Source organism: Fragaria vesca, linkage group LG6 (assembly GCF_000184155.1).
Source record: "Fragaria vesca subsp. vesca linkage group LG6, FraVesHawaii_1.0, whole genome shotgun sequence".
Taxonomy (NCBI): Eukaryota; Viridiplantae; Streptophyta; class Magnoliopsida; order Rosales; family Rosaceae; genus Fragaria; species Fragaria vesca.
Genome location: NC_020496.1, coordinates 34,533,426 through 34,546,262, shown reverse-complemented (window position 1 = coordinate 34,546,262; position 12,837 = coordinate 34,533,426). Strand labels below are relative to the sequence as shown.

The 12,837-nt window shown below is 38.3% G+C and overlaps 1 protein-coding gene, 1 non-coding gene and 1 pseudogene across 3 annotated transcripts; 2 read left to right on the top strand and 1 right to left on the bottom strand.

Moving 5' to 3' along the window:
* Positions 1–1,144: 1,144 nt before the first annotated feature.
* LOC101306447 lies at positions 1,145–4,444 on the top strand. The gene is made up of 7 exons (XM_004304366.1): positions 1,145–1,264; positions 1,531–1,698; positions 1,883–2,632; positions 2,713–3,119; positions 3,443–3,541; positions 3,636–3,773; positions 3,892–4,444. Exons 2-7 carry the CDS (start codon positions 1,599–1,601, stop codon positions 4,039–4,041), a joined length of 1,644 nt encoding a protein of 547 aa, XP_004304414.1. The 5' UTR covers positions 1,145–1,264; positions 1,531–1,598; the 3' UTR covers positions 4,042–4,444.
* Positions 4,445–5,591: 1,147 nt separating this feature from the next.
* LOC101306738 lies at positions 5,592–6,597 on the bottom strand. The gene is made up of 2 exons (XR_185071.1): positions 6,343–6,597; positions 5,592–5,928 (listed from the first exon to the last, which is right to left on the bottom strand). It is a non-coding gene; the product is annotated as an uncharacterized LOC101306738 (transcript).
* A 1,064-nt stretch (positions 6,598–7,661) lies between these two features.
* LOC101306154 lies at positions 7,662–9,198 on the top strand (annotated as a pseudogene). The gene has a single exon (XR_185070.1). The product of XR_185070.1 is annotated as a polyubiquitin 4-like (transcript).
* The last annotated feature ends 3,639 nt before the right edge of the window (positions 9,199–12,837 follow it).

The window sequence follows — 12,837 nt, the reverse complement described above, 5'->3', positions numbered from 1 at the left end:
TNTNTNTNTNTCTNTNTNTNTNTNTNTNTNTNTNTNTNTNTNTNTNTNTNTNTATATGTGTAGTAGTAGTAGTAGTAGTAGTAGTAGTAGTAGTAGTAGTGTAGTAGTAGTAGTAGTAGTAGTGTAGTAGTGTAGTAGTACGTCGTGTAGTACGTACGTACGTTACGTTACGTTACGTTACGTTACGTTACGTTACGTTACGTTACGTTACGTTACGTTACGTTACGTTACGTTACGTACGTACGTTACCCCGACGTTTACCCCCCGTACGTTACGTTACGTAAAAAACGGTACTACGGGGTTACCCCCCGTTTTTATTTTAAAAAAAACCCCCCCCCCGGTTTACCCCCGTTTTTACGGGGGTTTACGGGTTACCCCCGGTTTTTTTAACCCGGGGGGTTAGGTAACCGGGGTTTTAACCCCCGTTTTTTAAGTTAACCCCCCCCCCGGGTTTTTTAAAAACGGGGGTTTTACGGGGGGTTTTTTTTAAAAACGGGGGGGTTAAAACTTTTTAAACGGGGGGGTTTAAAAACTAAAACGGTTTTTTTAACGGGGGGTTTGGGGGTACCCTTAACGGGGTAAAACGTTTTTTACCGGGGGGGGTTAAAAGGTTTCGGTTTAAACGTTAACCCCCTAGGGTTCCCGAAAACCCCGTTCCGTTAAACGTTCCGTAAAGTTGTTACGGGTTATTAAAAAGGTTTTAAAAACCCGTTTACGTTTAAGTTGTCAATTGTATNTAGTGTCGTCTGTTCTCTTTTCTTTCGTTCTACTTCTTAGCTAACTTGTTATGTCTTACTACTATACTACGTACTACGTACGAACGTAAATAGTTCGTGTCTCTCTCTCTCTCTCTCTCTCTCTCTCTCTCTCTACTCTATTATCTTAAAGCCATCTTTTTTTTTTTGAGACATTGGAAGGCCATCTTATTGCAGATGAATGTGAGAGTTGAGGGGAGAGGTCGATATAGGGTGTTAGTGGGTGTTCTACATACTTATCCCCAGCTTTGCGATGCAGTTAGGTTTTGACAGACCCTTTGGTAATCTGACTTTTACTTCACTTCCCGGCCTTGAATAGAAGGGAGATTTGGTGGATGAAACTATGAAAGCATTGGTTGGCAGAATTCTCATGGTCTGAGTTAGTATTTGGTGATGTGGCATATTTGTCCGAAACTGAAATGACCACTTTTGTTGATCCTATGCATTCTCCTTTTAGGTAGAGGCTTTTGTTGATCCAATCAATATCCATGCGTGACATCATGTACCTGGTATTTCTATATATACAAACACATTATATGTTTATTTACTAAAAAAAAAAAAAAAAAAAATAAAAAAAAAAAAAAAAAAAAAAAAATAAATAATAATAATAATAATGTTAAGCATTTATTAAAACCAGTACTCACTCTCTGTGGGTGTAATAAGAAATGTAGCATAACAACATATGTTGAGCACTGTCTCCTTTTTGTTTCCATGGAATTAAGCTTATATGCAGTTTGCTTTTCAATGATTGACAGGTCCTTCCCTTTTTGCGCAGGTTGTGGTTCTATTGTATAGATTCTGTTCCGGTGAGTAGCTTGTTAGTAGTTTGAAGGTGACTAAGTTATGGGGCATAGACATCCGTTCAGCACATCTCAAATTTTTGAGAGTGAAAATGATCCGAATTGGAACCATATGAACACCGAACACCCATTTGGACATCTGGGTATGATGTCTTGTACTCCTTTTAGTATACTGTTAGTTTTTTATTTTTTTTTATTTTTTCATATGCAATATGCAAAATGTCTATCTTATTTATAACGTGTTAGTGTAGACTGCTGAACATCTATAAACTTGGGCTTGGGGTAATTTATCTTCTCATACGTCTATTCTGGGACTTATAACTGCAGCTAGGACTGGGGCAGGAGAGAACGGTTCTTTGTTTTATCCAGTGGAAAATATGTTTACCGATGGAATGCACTTTCCTTCAAATTGGAACCCACCTATGAGGTCATATGGGTATTCTTCCTTGAGCCACAATGTTGATATGCCTCCTCAATATCAACAGGATGCTTCTGGTCCATCTCATGATCCTTTTCAACATCAACCAAGTGCTGGTACTTTTGGTATGGCCAATGGAAACTATGCTCACCATCCGTCCTCGTCCAGTTATGACCGTCGAGCAGTCCATGGTGTTGAGGGTGGTTTTGTTGATCTCACAATGAGCAACGGAAGAGGGTTGCACAAGCGAAAAAGTCCTGGGATCCCTTCTGTAGCAGAGAGAGGCAGCACAAGCAGATACTATGGTGCTGGAAGTTCCTCTGATGTCTCTAGATCTGCAGAATTACAGCAGGACAAAGTAAACATGGATACCCCACACATGCCATGGGATCACATGACTATGATCCACCCCAGTTATAGAGGAAACGACCCCTCAAGTAGAGGTGAGGGATCTATGAGAAATGTGAGAAGCCGCTCAGAACATGATTTGGAGTCCAACCTAGCAAGGACACATCTATCGAACAATCCTATACATAGTTCTTATTCTGCTAATTTCCCTATTGATAACCTTGATCTTTCAAGTCAGAGTTCCAATGTTTTGGCCCATGAATGGAACCATATTAGCATATCGCCTCCTCATGGAAGGATTTTACCTTCAGGTTAGTCTTTATCTTTCATTTTCTGAAACTTTTTTTTTGTTCCCATGTTATCTTTGAGTGATCATGGCTTTATATTGCAGATACAGGTGGTTTCAGTCATGATCCCAACCACTTTCTTGTAGGCAGCGGTATAATTAATGGTTCTTCCGAAGCTGGTGTATACCATCATGATTTTATTCCAACCAGAGGTGCTGCTGTTCCTCCAAGTTATCCTGGTGCTTTACCCCATCCTGTAAGGGGAGTTCGCAGTAACTATTCTCAAAGATCTAACCCAACCTTGAGGGGTTCTTCAAGCAGCATGAGGTTTGGGCCTGGGACACATTCAGATGAAGGATTGCATCTGGTATCTGAGAGTTACCCAAGACATCATAGGCCAGTGCCTCCAGTTGGGTGGCGTAACAGTGACAGGAATGGTAGATCAAGGATGTCTAATGATAGATATCGAGTCTCTGACGAGACTAGTCTCCATGATCGGTTTTCATCTGAGGTATGCAAAACTGATGCAGTGTATATTTTTATTATTTTATTTTGCCAAATGCAAGAAGGCTAGCTCCTTTTCGATAATAAAGAAAAGACTGTCACTAATAGCACTTGACATCAAGTTACCTTTAATATGGCATGTTGTTTATGAATTGGTCTAAAGACATTCTCTTGCTTATGAAGTATAATTATATGAATGCGTAGCATGTTGTTTGTTATGCATTAAGTGTTGAATTTTGGGAACATACAAATGATAATATGAACAATTAATATTTATCTGTTCCATATCTGAATATCACTGAAGTAATGTTTGTTCATTTTTTATTGCAGGGCTTTATGATTGCTGATCGGCCAGCCTTTTATGGTTCCAGGAGTATGCTCGATCATCATAGAGACTTGAGACTAGACATAGACAACATGAGTTATGAGGTACGACTGATGATCCTTGCTTGATTAGTACTCATTTCTTTCCTCCCATCGCTTTCAGCTTTTCATATTTTGTTGTAATATTTGGAACAAGCAGGAACTACTTGCATTGGGGGAAAGGATTGGGCATGTCAACACAGGTGTATCTGAAGATCTAATACCAAAGTGTTTGACAGAAACGATATATTGTTCTTCAGACCTAAACCAGGAGGAAGGCACATGCGTAATCTGTCTGGTAATTCAATTTGCAACCAAATATATTATCTGAGTGTCATATATTCTTAGCTTTAAACCACACATAATTTAGATCATCTATCTCACAATTTTCTTAACTAGCTTTTATCAATTGGCAGGAAGAGTACGAGGACAGGGACGATGTTGCGGCACTGAAAACTTGCGGGCATGATTACCATGTGACTTGCATCAAAAAGTGGCTGTCAATGAAAAATTGTTGTCCAATCTGCAAATGTTCTGCTCTCATTGATAATACAAAGGGGAAATAAGTTGTGGTTCACTACATGAAATTCTTGTATATATGTTTAGGGGTAAAGATAATCCTTCAATGGAGGACAGAACTTGCGTTTGTGAAGTTGTGAAGGGAATGCTGGCCAGTTTCAGTCCATTTAGTTCAGGCTTCCATAAATTTTGTGAAGCCTTTTTTCGAATCCCATATTTTTGTATGGGTAATGCAAAGAAGATGTGATTTTTATGATGCCATGCCTTTACCTCTTTCATTTTCGAAACCGTAAGAGCTAGTTCATGCCCTACGCGCTTAAGAGATGCTTTTCATTGGAGATCTCTCACAGACTCGCATTATATAAAAGAAAATAATGGGGAAAGGAATAAGATTCTTCAGCTTCCATAGGCAACCCAAAACAACCAAAGAACAGAATAATTTCAAAAATAAAAAATTTAGATCATATTTGTTTTTTTGTCTTTTTTTTTGGAAAGGGTTAGTTCATATTTGTTATTACTTGATTGGGTAAGGCTTGGATGATATGCATCAACTATTTTAAAATAATATATAAAAATGAAGTACCTGTTGTACAGGTAAACAAGTCATCCAGTAATATTGTATATTGTGACATGTGTAAAAAAATTACAATTTTAAGAACCTTTTAACTTTGTTATACGTGATTGTTCAAAAACTTGTAATGAGGGTCGTAAATATTGTAATTACTTAGTTTACCACTGTAATTACCACTAAATACGTTAAATGTGGTATTTGTAGTAAAAATATCATGAATGATGTAATTTACTTAAAAAATGACCTCAATTACATAAAAAAGAATTATTTTACAAGATTAACGACTTCATATAATGTTGGTCTGATTATTAATATGAACAATATTTGTTGTCACTAGAGATAAAATTATTGTTATTTTCGTAAAAAAGATCGTATTCCAAGTAATATCAAGAATACAACTATATTTACCAATTATACCACAAACAACTTATTTACTATATGTACATCAGTTTTACCATTATTATGACAATTTGTTGTCAAATTGGTAAATTAGTTCTCGAACTTGTAATTGAAAAAATTACTACAAATACAAGCTTGATTACTACTTTTTCAACAATTCGTCGACTTATCAATCAAAGGGTTCTCATATAAAGAACTACCATGAAATCAACATTAATTACTACTTTCATCTCAATTGTCGATAAACGATGTAAAAACGTCGTCACATAACCTAAAACTTCTTAAAGGACATGATTTACAATATAAACATCATCATTACATCATAATGGTCTCAACGACAATTCATTCATATTAATAACATTTTACTTGTATTATAACACATTTATTGTTTTATTGGTATACATGTTCTCTAAACTTGTAACATGAAATTTTGAAGACTTTGTATTTCTTTGTCTTTTTTTTCTTTGGAGATTGAAAGCAGCAAAATTCTTTTTTCTTTTTCGACAAAGAACGCATCAATATATGGGGTAAACAAAACAATGTTGGTAACTGAGAGTTTAAAGCTCTGGTGGAATCGGAGAATAGTACTCAAGCCTTGAAATTAAAGGAAATTCCTTTATCGGATTTGGATAATGATCACTGGAGGAAGAATGCCATTCGTATTAGAAAAGAAATGTAGGTTTTTATTGCAGAGGTTAAGAAGGCATTGCCATGTTTTACAATGTGAAGAAAGCAAAGCGTCTGGTTCAGCGCCTCTGAGGGTGATGATTAGTTTCATCTATGTTTTCTTATTATCCGAGTTGTACGTATACGCCTCTGAGGGTGATGATTAGGCATCAGGGCTTGATCCCTCTGGTTCTTCTAGCAACTCGAGGGACTAGATCGCATCTTTGTAAGTAGGAGTCTCCTTGAAATCAGTTGCCCCTACATTGAATGTAGCAACAGCTGCAATTGCTGCAATAAGCTGTCGAAAACAAGAAGAAGATGAAGGGAGCAAACATTAACCTCGTATGTTAGATACACTTCACCCCTACACTTCAGCCATTTCTTCTCAAGCATTAACCAAATTTTCAAAGCTAAAGCTTATCTATGACCTGACCAACAAGGAAACTGAACCAATAACGATTCACTATGCAGCCCATTTCTCATAACTCTCAATCTCTCATGCAAGATTTGACATTTTGGGATTCATTAACTAATCAAAACACATAGGAATTTGATATCCCCTGTTCTAATGACCCTATCAGTTTTACAACATTTACACAACAACCATGAACCAATCAAGCAAGTAATGACAGTTAAAAAAACATCCACAAGCTCACACAGTGAAACCATATGAGGATCAAAACCAAACCAAACTGAAGAAACTTTCACATACCGCAAAGCCAAAACCAAAAGCCCACAAGTACTCCACGAAGAACCCAAGACCGTCCCACTGTTCACCTTCCCAGAAATCCGGCTCATCTCCCGGAAGCTTAGGCAAGAAGTAGCCATCGTTAATGTTCTCCGCAGCGAGGCTTTCAATCTCCGCAGTACGTTGGTCTTTGGTCGTGGAGATTGTAAAATCTTGGTCGGGAAAGAAGAGGAACTTACCTATTCGCTCCTCTTTCTCTTTCCTCTCCTCTTCTCTTCCTTCACTTTAATTAGGTTTTATCTTAGCATTCGGTGCAGATCGGTAAAACAACGAAAAGAACGAAACAAACATCTTGTTCATCGATCTGTTTTAATAAATTAGGGTTTTCTAAATTCTATTTTTGTTTTATTATATTTTTTATATATAAGTTATAGAATTACATGCTACCTAATAAACAAGTTGCCAATATTAAATAATCTAAACCGTTAGATATATTTAAAATTTTATTGTATTCAACAGTCAAAAATATTTAACAGAGTTGATGCATGGTACGCATCAACTCACCGTAAAATTTTTTTACTTGATAAGACCCTCACTTTACCATGCATCAACTCACCGTAAAATTTTTTTACTTCATAAGACCCTCACTTTCTTCAGAAATTTCCAAATCTTTATTCAAAAAAAAAAGAGAAAAGAAATACTAAAGTCTATGGTTAAGATATGAGTTAGTGGAGTACACCGTAATGAGCATTTGAGTTAATTAATAGTTGAAGATAGAGTCCACTGGCCATAATTTCAGCTCAGTTCGAAAACAAAATGAGACAAACAAAAGTGTTTTATCTGATTTAGTTTTGCAGTATGTGAATCACAATTTTTGGTTTAATCTTGTGATTCTTGTAAATACATTAGCGACTAGTGATTTGTAACTTGGTTCTAGAATTTTTCACAAAATTTACACCATTATATTAAATGGTAACATGTTGCGTTTTGTAATTTAATTATTAGTTATTTTTATTCTATATAGTTTTCAATCTTGAATTTTGTGATTTTTATTTGAATCAAAAGTCAGAATATAAGAATAATAGCTAATGAGGAATGCTAACGCTTAGCGGTTTTGGAATTAGCAGATGTATGGTGGCAAAAAAAGCCACCGGTTTGGATAGAAAACAATGCAAGAGCCAAGTTAGGAAATCTAATCCGATTAGAAGTTTAGAACACACCCAACAAAAAGAAATCTAAATACAAAACCTCGGCAAACTAAATATCTCCAGGAAAAGAAAGAAAAATCCAGGAATAAATTAGGTCAGCAGTGGTTGGCGCGCAGCACCCGGAAGATTCCGGACCGTTCGTTTCACCGACTCATCTTGACCACAAATTCATCTCCTTCACGGAAAAGTAAACCATCTCGAGTCGGCAATCTCCCTATATAATCCCACCTCCTCCCCTCTTCATTCCACACAAATTTCTCAAACGCTTCTCTCTGAAAAATCCCCAATTTTCTCATACCCCTTTTTCCGATTTCAATCCAATCCCAATCATGCAGATCTTCGTGAAAACCCTGACCGGCAAGACCATCACCCTCGAGGTTGAGAGCTCCGACACCATCGACAACGTCAAGGCCAAGATCCAGGACAAGGAGGGCATCCCTCCCGACCAGCAGAGGCTCATCTTCGCCGGAAAGCAGCTCGAGGACGGCCGGACTTTGGCCGACTACAACATCCAGAAGGAGTCAACTCTCCACCTGGTGCTCCGTCTCAGGGGTGGTATGCAGATCTTCGTGAAAACCCTAACCGGAAAGACGATCACTCTCGAGGTCGAGAGCTCCGACACCATCGACAACGTCAAGGCCAAGATCCAGGACAAGGGAAGGGATCCCCCCAGATCAGCAGAGGTTGATCTTCGCCGGAAAGCAGCTCGAGGACGGTAGGACCTTGGCTGATTACAACATCCAGAAGGAGTCAACCCTCCATTTGGTGCTCCGTCTTCGCGGTGGGATGCAGATCTTCGTGAAGACCCTTACCGGGAAGACCATCACTCTCGAGGTTGAGAGCTCCGACACGATTGACAACGTCAAGGCTAAGATCCAGGATAAGGAGGGAATTCCCCCGGATCAGCAGAGATTGATCTTTGCCGGTAAGCAGTTGGAGGACGGCAGGACCCTGGCCGATTACAATATCCAGAAGGAGTCGACCCTTCACTTGGTGCTCCGATTGAGGGGTGGTATGCAGATTTTTGTGAAGACTTTGACAGGGAAGACCATTACCCTGGAGGTTGAGAGCTCCGATACAATTGATAACGTCAAGGCCAAGATCCAGGATAAGGAAGGGATCCCACCGGATCAGCAGAGGTTGATCTTCGCTGGAAAGCAATTGGAGGATGGCAGGACTCTTGCGGATTACAATATCCAGAAGGAGTCCACCCTGCACTTGGTGCTCAGGCTTCGTGGTGGGATGCAGATCTTTGTGAAGACTTTGACAGGAAAGACCATCACTTTGGAGGTGGAGAGTTCAGATACCATCGATAATGTCAAAGCCAAGATCCAGGATAAGGAAGGTATCCCACCGGACCAGCAGAGGTTGATCTTTGCAGGGAAGCAGCTCGAGGATGGTCGTACCCTGGCTGATTACAATATCCAGAAGGAGTCCACCCTTCACTTGGTCCTCCGTCTCCGTGGTGGTGACTTTTAAGAAGCCTATTGGGTTTGTTGGTGGTTGCTGAATGATGGTTTGCTTTGATCTCTATGGTTATGTTTGTGAAGTCTCTGGTACATTGGCAAAGTTTGCCAATTAAGTACCAGTTAGGTTTTTTTCTGTTGTCCGTTTAAATTTCCATGTTAAGACTCTTATCTAAATAAATGAAGATCGTTGTTCTTTGAAATTATTTTCTTCTTGATAGATTGTGGATGTGGTTTTACTTCCTGGAGCTATGAACTGAATCCTATCATAGTCATTTAATTTCTTCTTGATTGATTATGGATGTGGTTTTACGCTGTTAAATTATGAACTGAATCCTGTTGAATCCTCAACCAGTGAGACTTTCATTCTGAATTTATTTCCTAGCTGGGGCTGGTACACGGTATAACGTATCCGGGGACAATTTTGTGCAAGGCAATTGTCCTTGACTCCTGGCTCCTTCATTCTGTGTCTAACCTGTGATGTTTGTAGCTCTATTTGGATCATGCGGTTGTTCTTTGTTGTAGCCATCACTCAGTTTACTTGAACTTCTTAATCAGTTGCATACTTTCCTTCCAGAATCTTGAGATTAATAATTGATAATTTTTCAGTGGCTAGTTCTCTTAAAAGAATTGGAAAAGGGAATTNAATTTATGGGTTTTGTGAATTTTCATTAATTAGATTGTTTTGTTTTCAAAAATTGATAATGCAGGTGCTTTTTTCTTTTATAAGGTTATCTGAATCTGAGCTGTTTCGGATCAATTTCTTTTATTAGAGATGCTGGTATGTGTTGAAAAATGCAGATCTTGCATTTTATTAGATGACAATTGTTGGATGGTAGGTGTAAAATGCCCTGTTTATTCTAGTTGTGGTGTTGCCATGACAGCCTGGTTATATGATGCCTTGCTGCATGTTTATATGCTTTGAGTAATGAAGAACAGTATATATTGTTTGCACTTGATATGCTCGTGACAGTGGACGATGACTCCTCCCTTGGTGTCGGATATTGAATTGTTTGTGTTTATTGGTGCGTATTGATGAGTTGATTTTAGTGGTGCATCTATTTGTTTGTGATACCTACATTTACTGATATGATAACAAATTTGTTGTCGTTTTAGTAAAGATAGTCATTACTTGGATAATTTTTGTTCTAGTGGAGGTAATTACTCAACTTAACATAATTTACAAGTTTTTGAACAACTTGTTGTCGTTATAGTAACTTGGTTTAATTATATGTAAATATGTAAAACAAATGTAGTAATTTTGTTGACATTATTGTATATTTTACTTATTTAACTTGTTCTTTTTGTTCAATTAGTCGTAAAATACGTGTGTTATACATCCGAGAACTGTAGACAACCCATGAGTTGATTTTGGTGGTGCACTGACTAGTGCTTGTTTACTGGTGTTAGACGCTAGACGTTGCACCTTTACATGATCATTGGTCATAGTTGCAACTGATATTTATTGGTGGCTCTATTTCGAGTATTATTAACATGCTCAATGGTATGTGCAAAATTGATATGTGGGAAATTGTCTGGCAGCGAAGGGTGTAGCTGAGCCTGGCTGAGGTCGTAACTTGTTTTGCTTAGCATGAACATTAACCATCATGAGACGTCCAGTCTAGAGATCGACACGATTAATAATTTTAGTTATTGAGACAATAACAGACTCGCCTAAAACAGTCTGGGTTTGACATTTTAGTTTTCACAGTTAGTTGGGATAGAAGATACATTCTGATTTTTCATTCACTGTAAATTTTGTTTAATTGTAAGAATAACATCTTGATAATCGTACGTGATCAGTGGCATAATAATTTTAAATTGATGACTGATCAGTAGTACCACGACAGAAGAGCTGACGACTAAACAGTGACTATTTGCTTATGACTTGATTCCACCAGTCGATCATGTCAAGATTCATCTAAAACCTCTCAAGGCAAATAGGTATGTCTTTGTTATTATCTTCCTCCTTTTTTCGAATCCATGAATAACCACCAAATGTTGTCATACTAGCCTTCTTTTTCTCGCCAGATGAATCAAGGGCTGTTTCTTCCGGTAGCTGATTCAATGTCAGCTTGTTCTGTCACAGCTTTTTCAACTCAACCTCCTGGTAGACTGAACAGTGTCAATAAGATAAAAGATGCGTGTCTGACTCATTCAACCTAGTGATCGGAGCGAGTAACTAGAGTGGAAACAAATTCTTAATTTTTTCCAATACCACAAAATCTACATGTTTTAGCGTGTTTCAGACTAGTGGTCTTAAATAACACGATGAGAGTGTACTGTTGAAAGTGATAATAGTAAAGTGTTTATCCGTCTCCTTCAGTCCAGGGAGTCTTATGTGAAAATGTCACAACAATTGTTCTTGTAACGGAAAATCATGAGTGGTTAGCCATGCTGGGAAAATTAGGGCCACGTTTTTTGAATTTTGAATGCCATACATGGTATTTTCAAAATTTGTTGTAAACTACTAAACATATCTTCTTGTTGTGAGGGTCTAATATTACTTCGGAAAATTGAAAACAATCTGAGCAAAATTCGATGTCTTCAAAGATTTTGAGCCGGCTGTTCTTATATAGGAAAAGCCACATCGAGAATGTATGTATGATACTTTCTTTGTGAGAATTTTGTTAATCAGTGCACATGTAATGATTTATAGCGTGTAGTGGCCTATAACGTTTCTATTGTAGTCTAAAATTAGTGCAACATACATCAACGCACACTGATTTGGTCTTAGACATAGTTGGTGAATTTCATATTTGCACGGATTGCTGTGGAAATTGAAGTGAATTTTGATTCCTGATGGTGAAAAGATTGTGTTTGTTGTTTTTTTTGTTTTTTAGCTTTTTGGAATTACCGATATATTATAAGAGGATTCTACTTCAATGTTTGATTCAATATTAAGTCACTATACATACATGTGTTTCGGTATTCTTCATTATGACTTTAGTACACATATGGACAATAAACGCTTTTCTTTTCTTTCTAAGAGAATGCACCTTAGGCGTGACCTATAATTTGGAGATCTCTTACCTCGTCTGGCTGCGTTGTGATGTTGTTGTAGGTCTATAGCCAACCCGCGCACGAGGTGTGCGACGAGACGAGATATTAGTTCTAGGGCGAAATCCACAGCCTGACGAATGGGTATGAGCAGATCTGAAGATCACATGTTACAATTCGCACCCTAGGCGCACGAGGGTAAATAACGTTTCTGTTCTAGGATATTCTCTATGTGTGCCTTGGCCTTATGCCAATAGGATATGTAGTTAGACTAGATCTATGTATTCATATCCTTACCATATTGGTATTGTGTAATTCCCTATATAAAAGGCTCCTATCAATGAATAAGATGACTCTCTTGCTATCTCTTTGTCTCTACACTTTATTCTTCATCACGTTATCATGTACTTTGTTCTAACCCTAGAGCCAATAGCCCACCATTTTTTTTCCAAACCCTAAAAACCAAAACCCTAAAATCGGGCAGCCTTGTTTTTCCCGATTTCTGACCAAAATTCCGACTGCCCTCCGCCGGAATTTTATATCCCCAGAAAGCTCTTTCCGTCACGGATCCAACGCCGTCGGCCTCACCCTGAGAATCGGCCGGAAAGTCTCCGAACCGGCCGCCGGAAAATTCCAGACCGCCGCCGCTACCGACCACCGGTTCACCACCTTCCCTTGCTCCGATCAACCTGAAATTTTGACAGAAGCTTCCCCATCCAGAGCTGCTCCTCCTGTCAAATTTTCAGCCCCAAATTCGAAGTATAAGTAGGCGAAACGTTATTTCTCCTCTCGGCAGCCTTTAGAAAGGTATGTTTGAAACCTTAAACTCTTCCAAGTTCAATAAC

Bases quoted from the DNA above. Each gene is read 5' to 3' on its own strand.
- LOC101306447 (XM_004304366.1), top strand. From the start codon at position 1,599: ATGGGGCATAGACATCCGTTCAGCACATCTCAAATTTTTGAGAGTGAA. The intron at 1,699-1,882 runs GTATGATGTCTT...TTATAACTGCAG, and splicing joins ACACCCATTTGGACATCTGG to CTAGGACTGGGGCAGGAGAG. The intron at 3,774-3,891 runs GTAATTCAATTT...ATCAATTGGCAG, and splicing joins GCACATGCGTAATCTGTCTG to GAAGAGTACGAGGACAGGGA.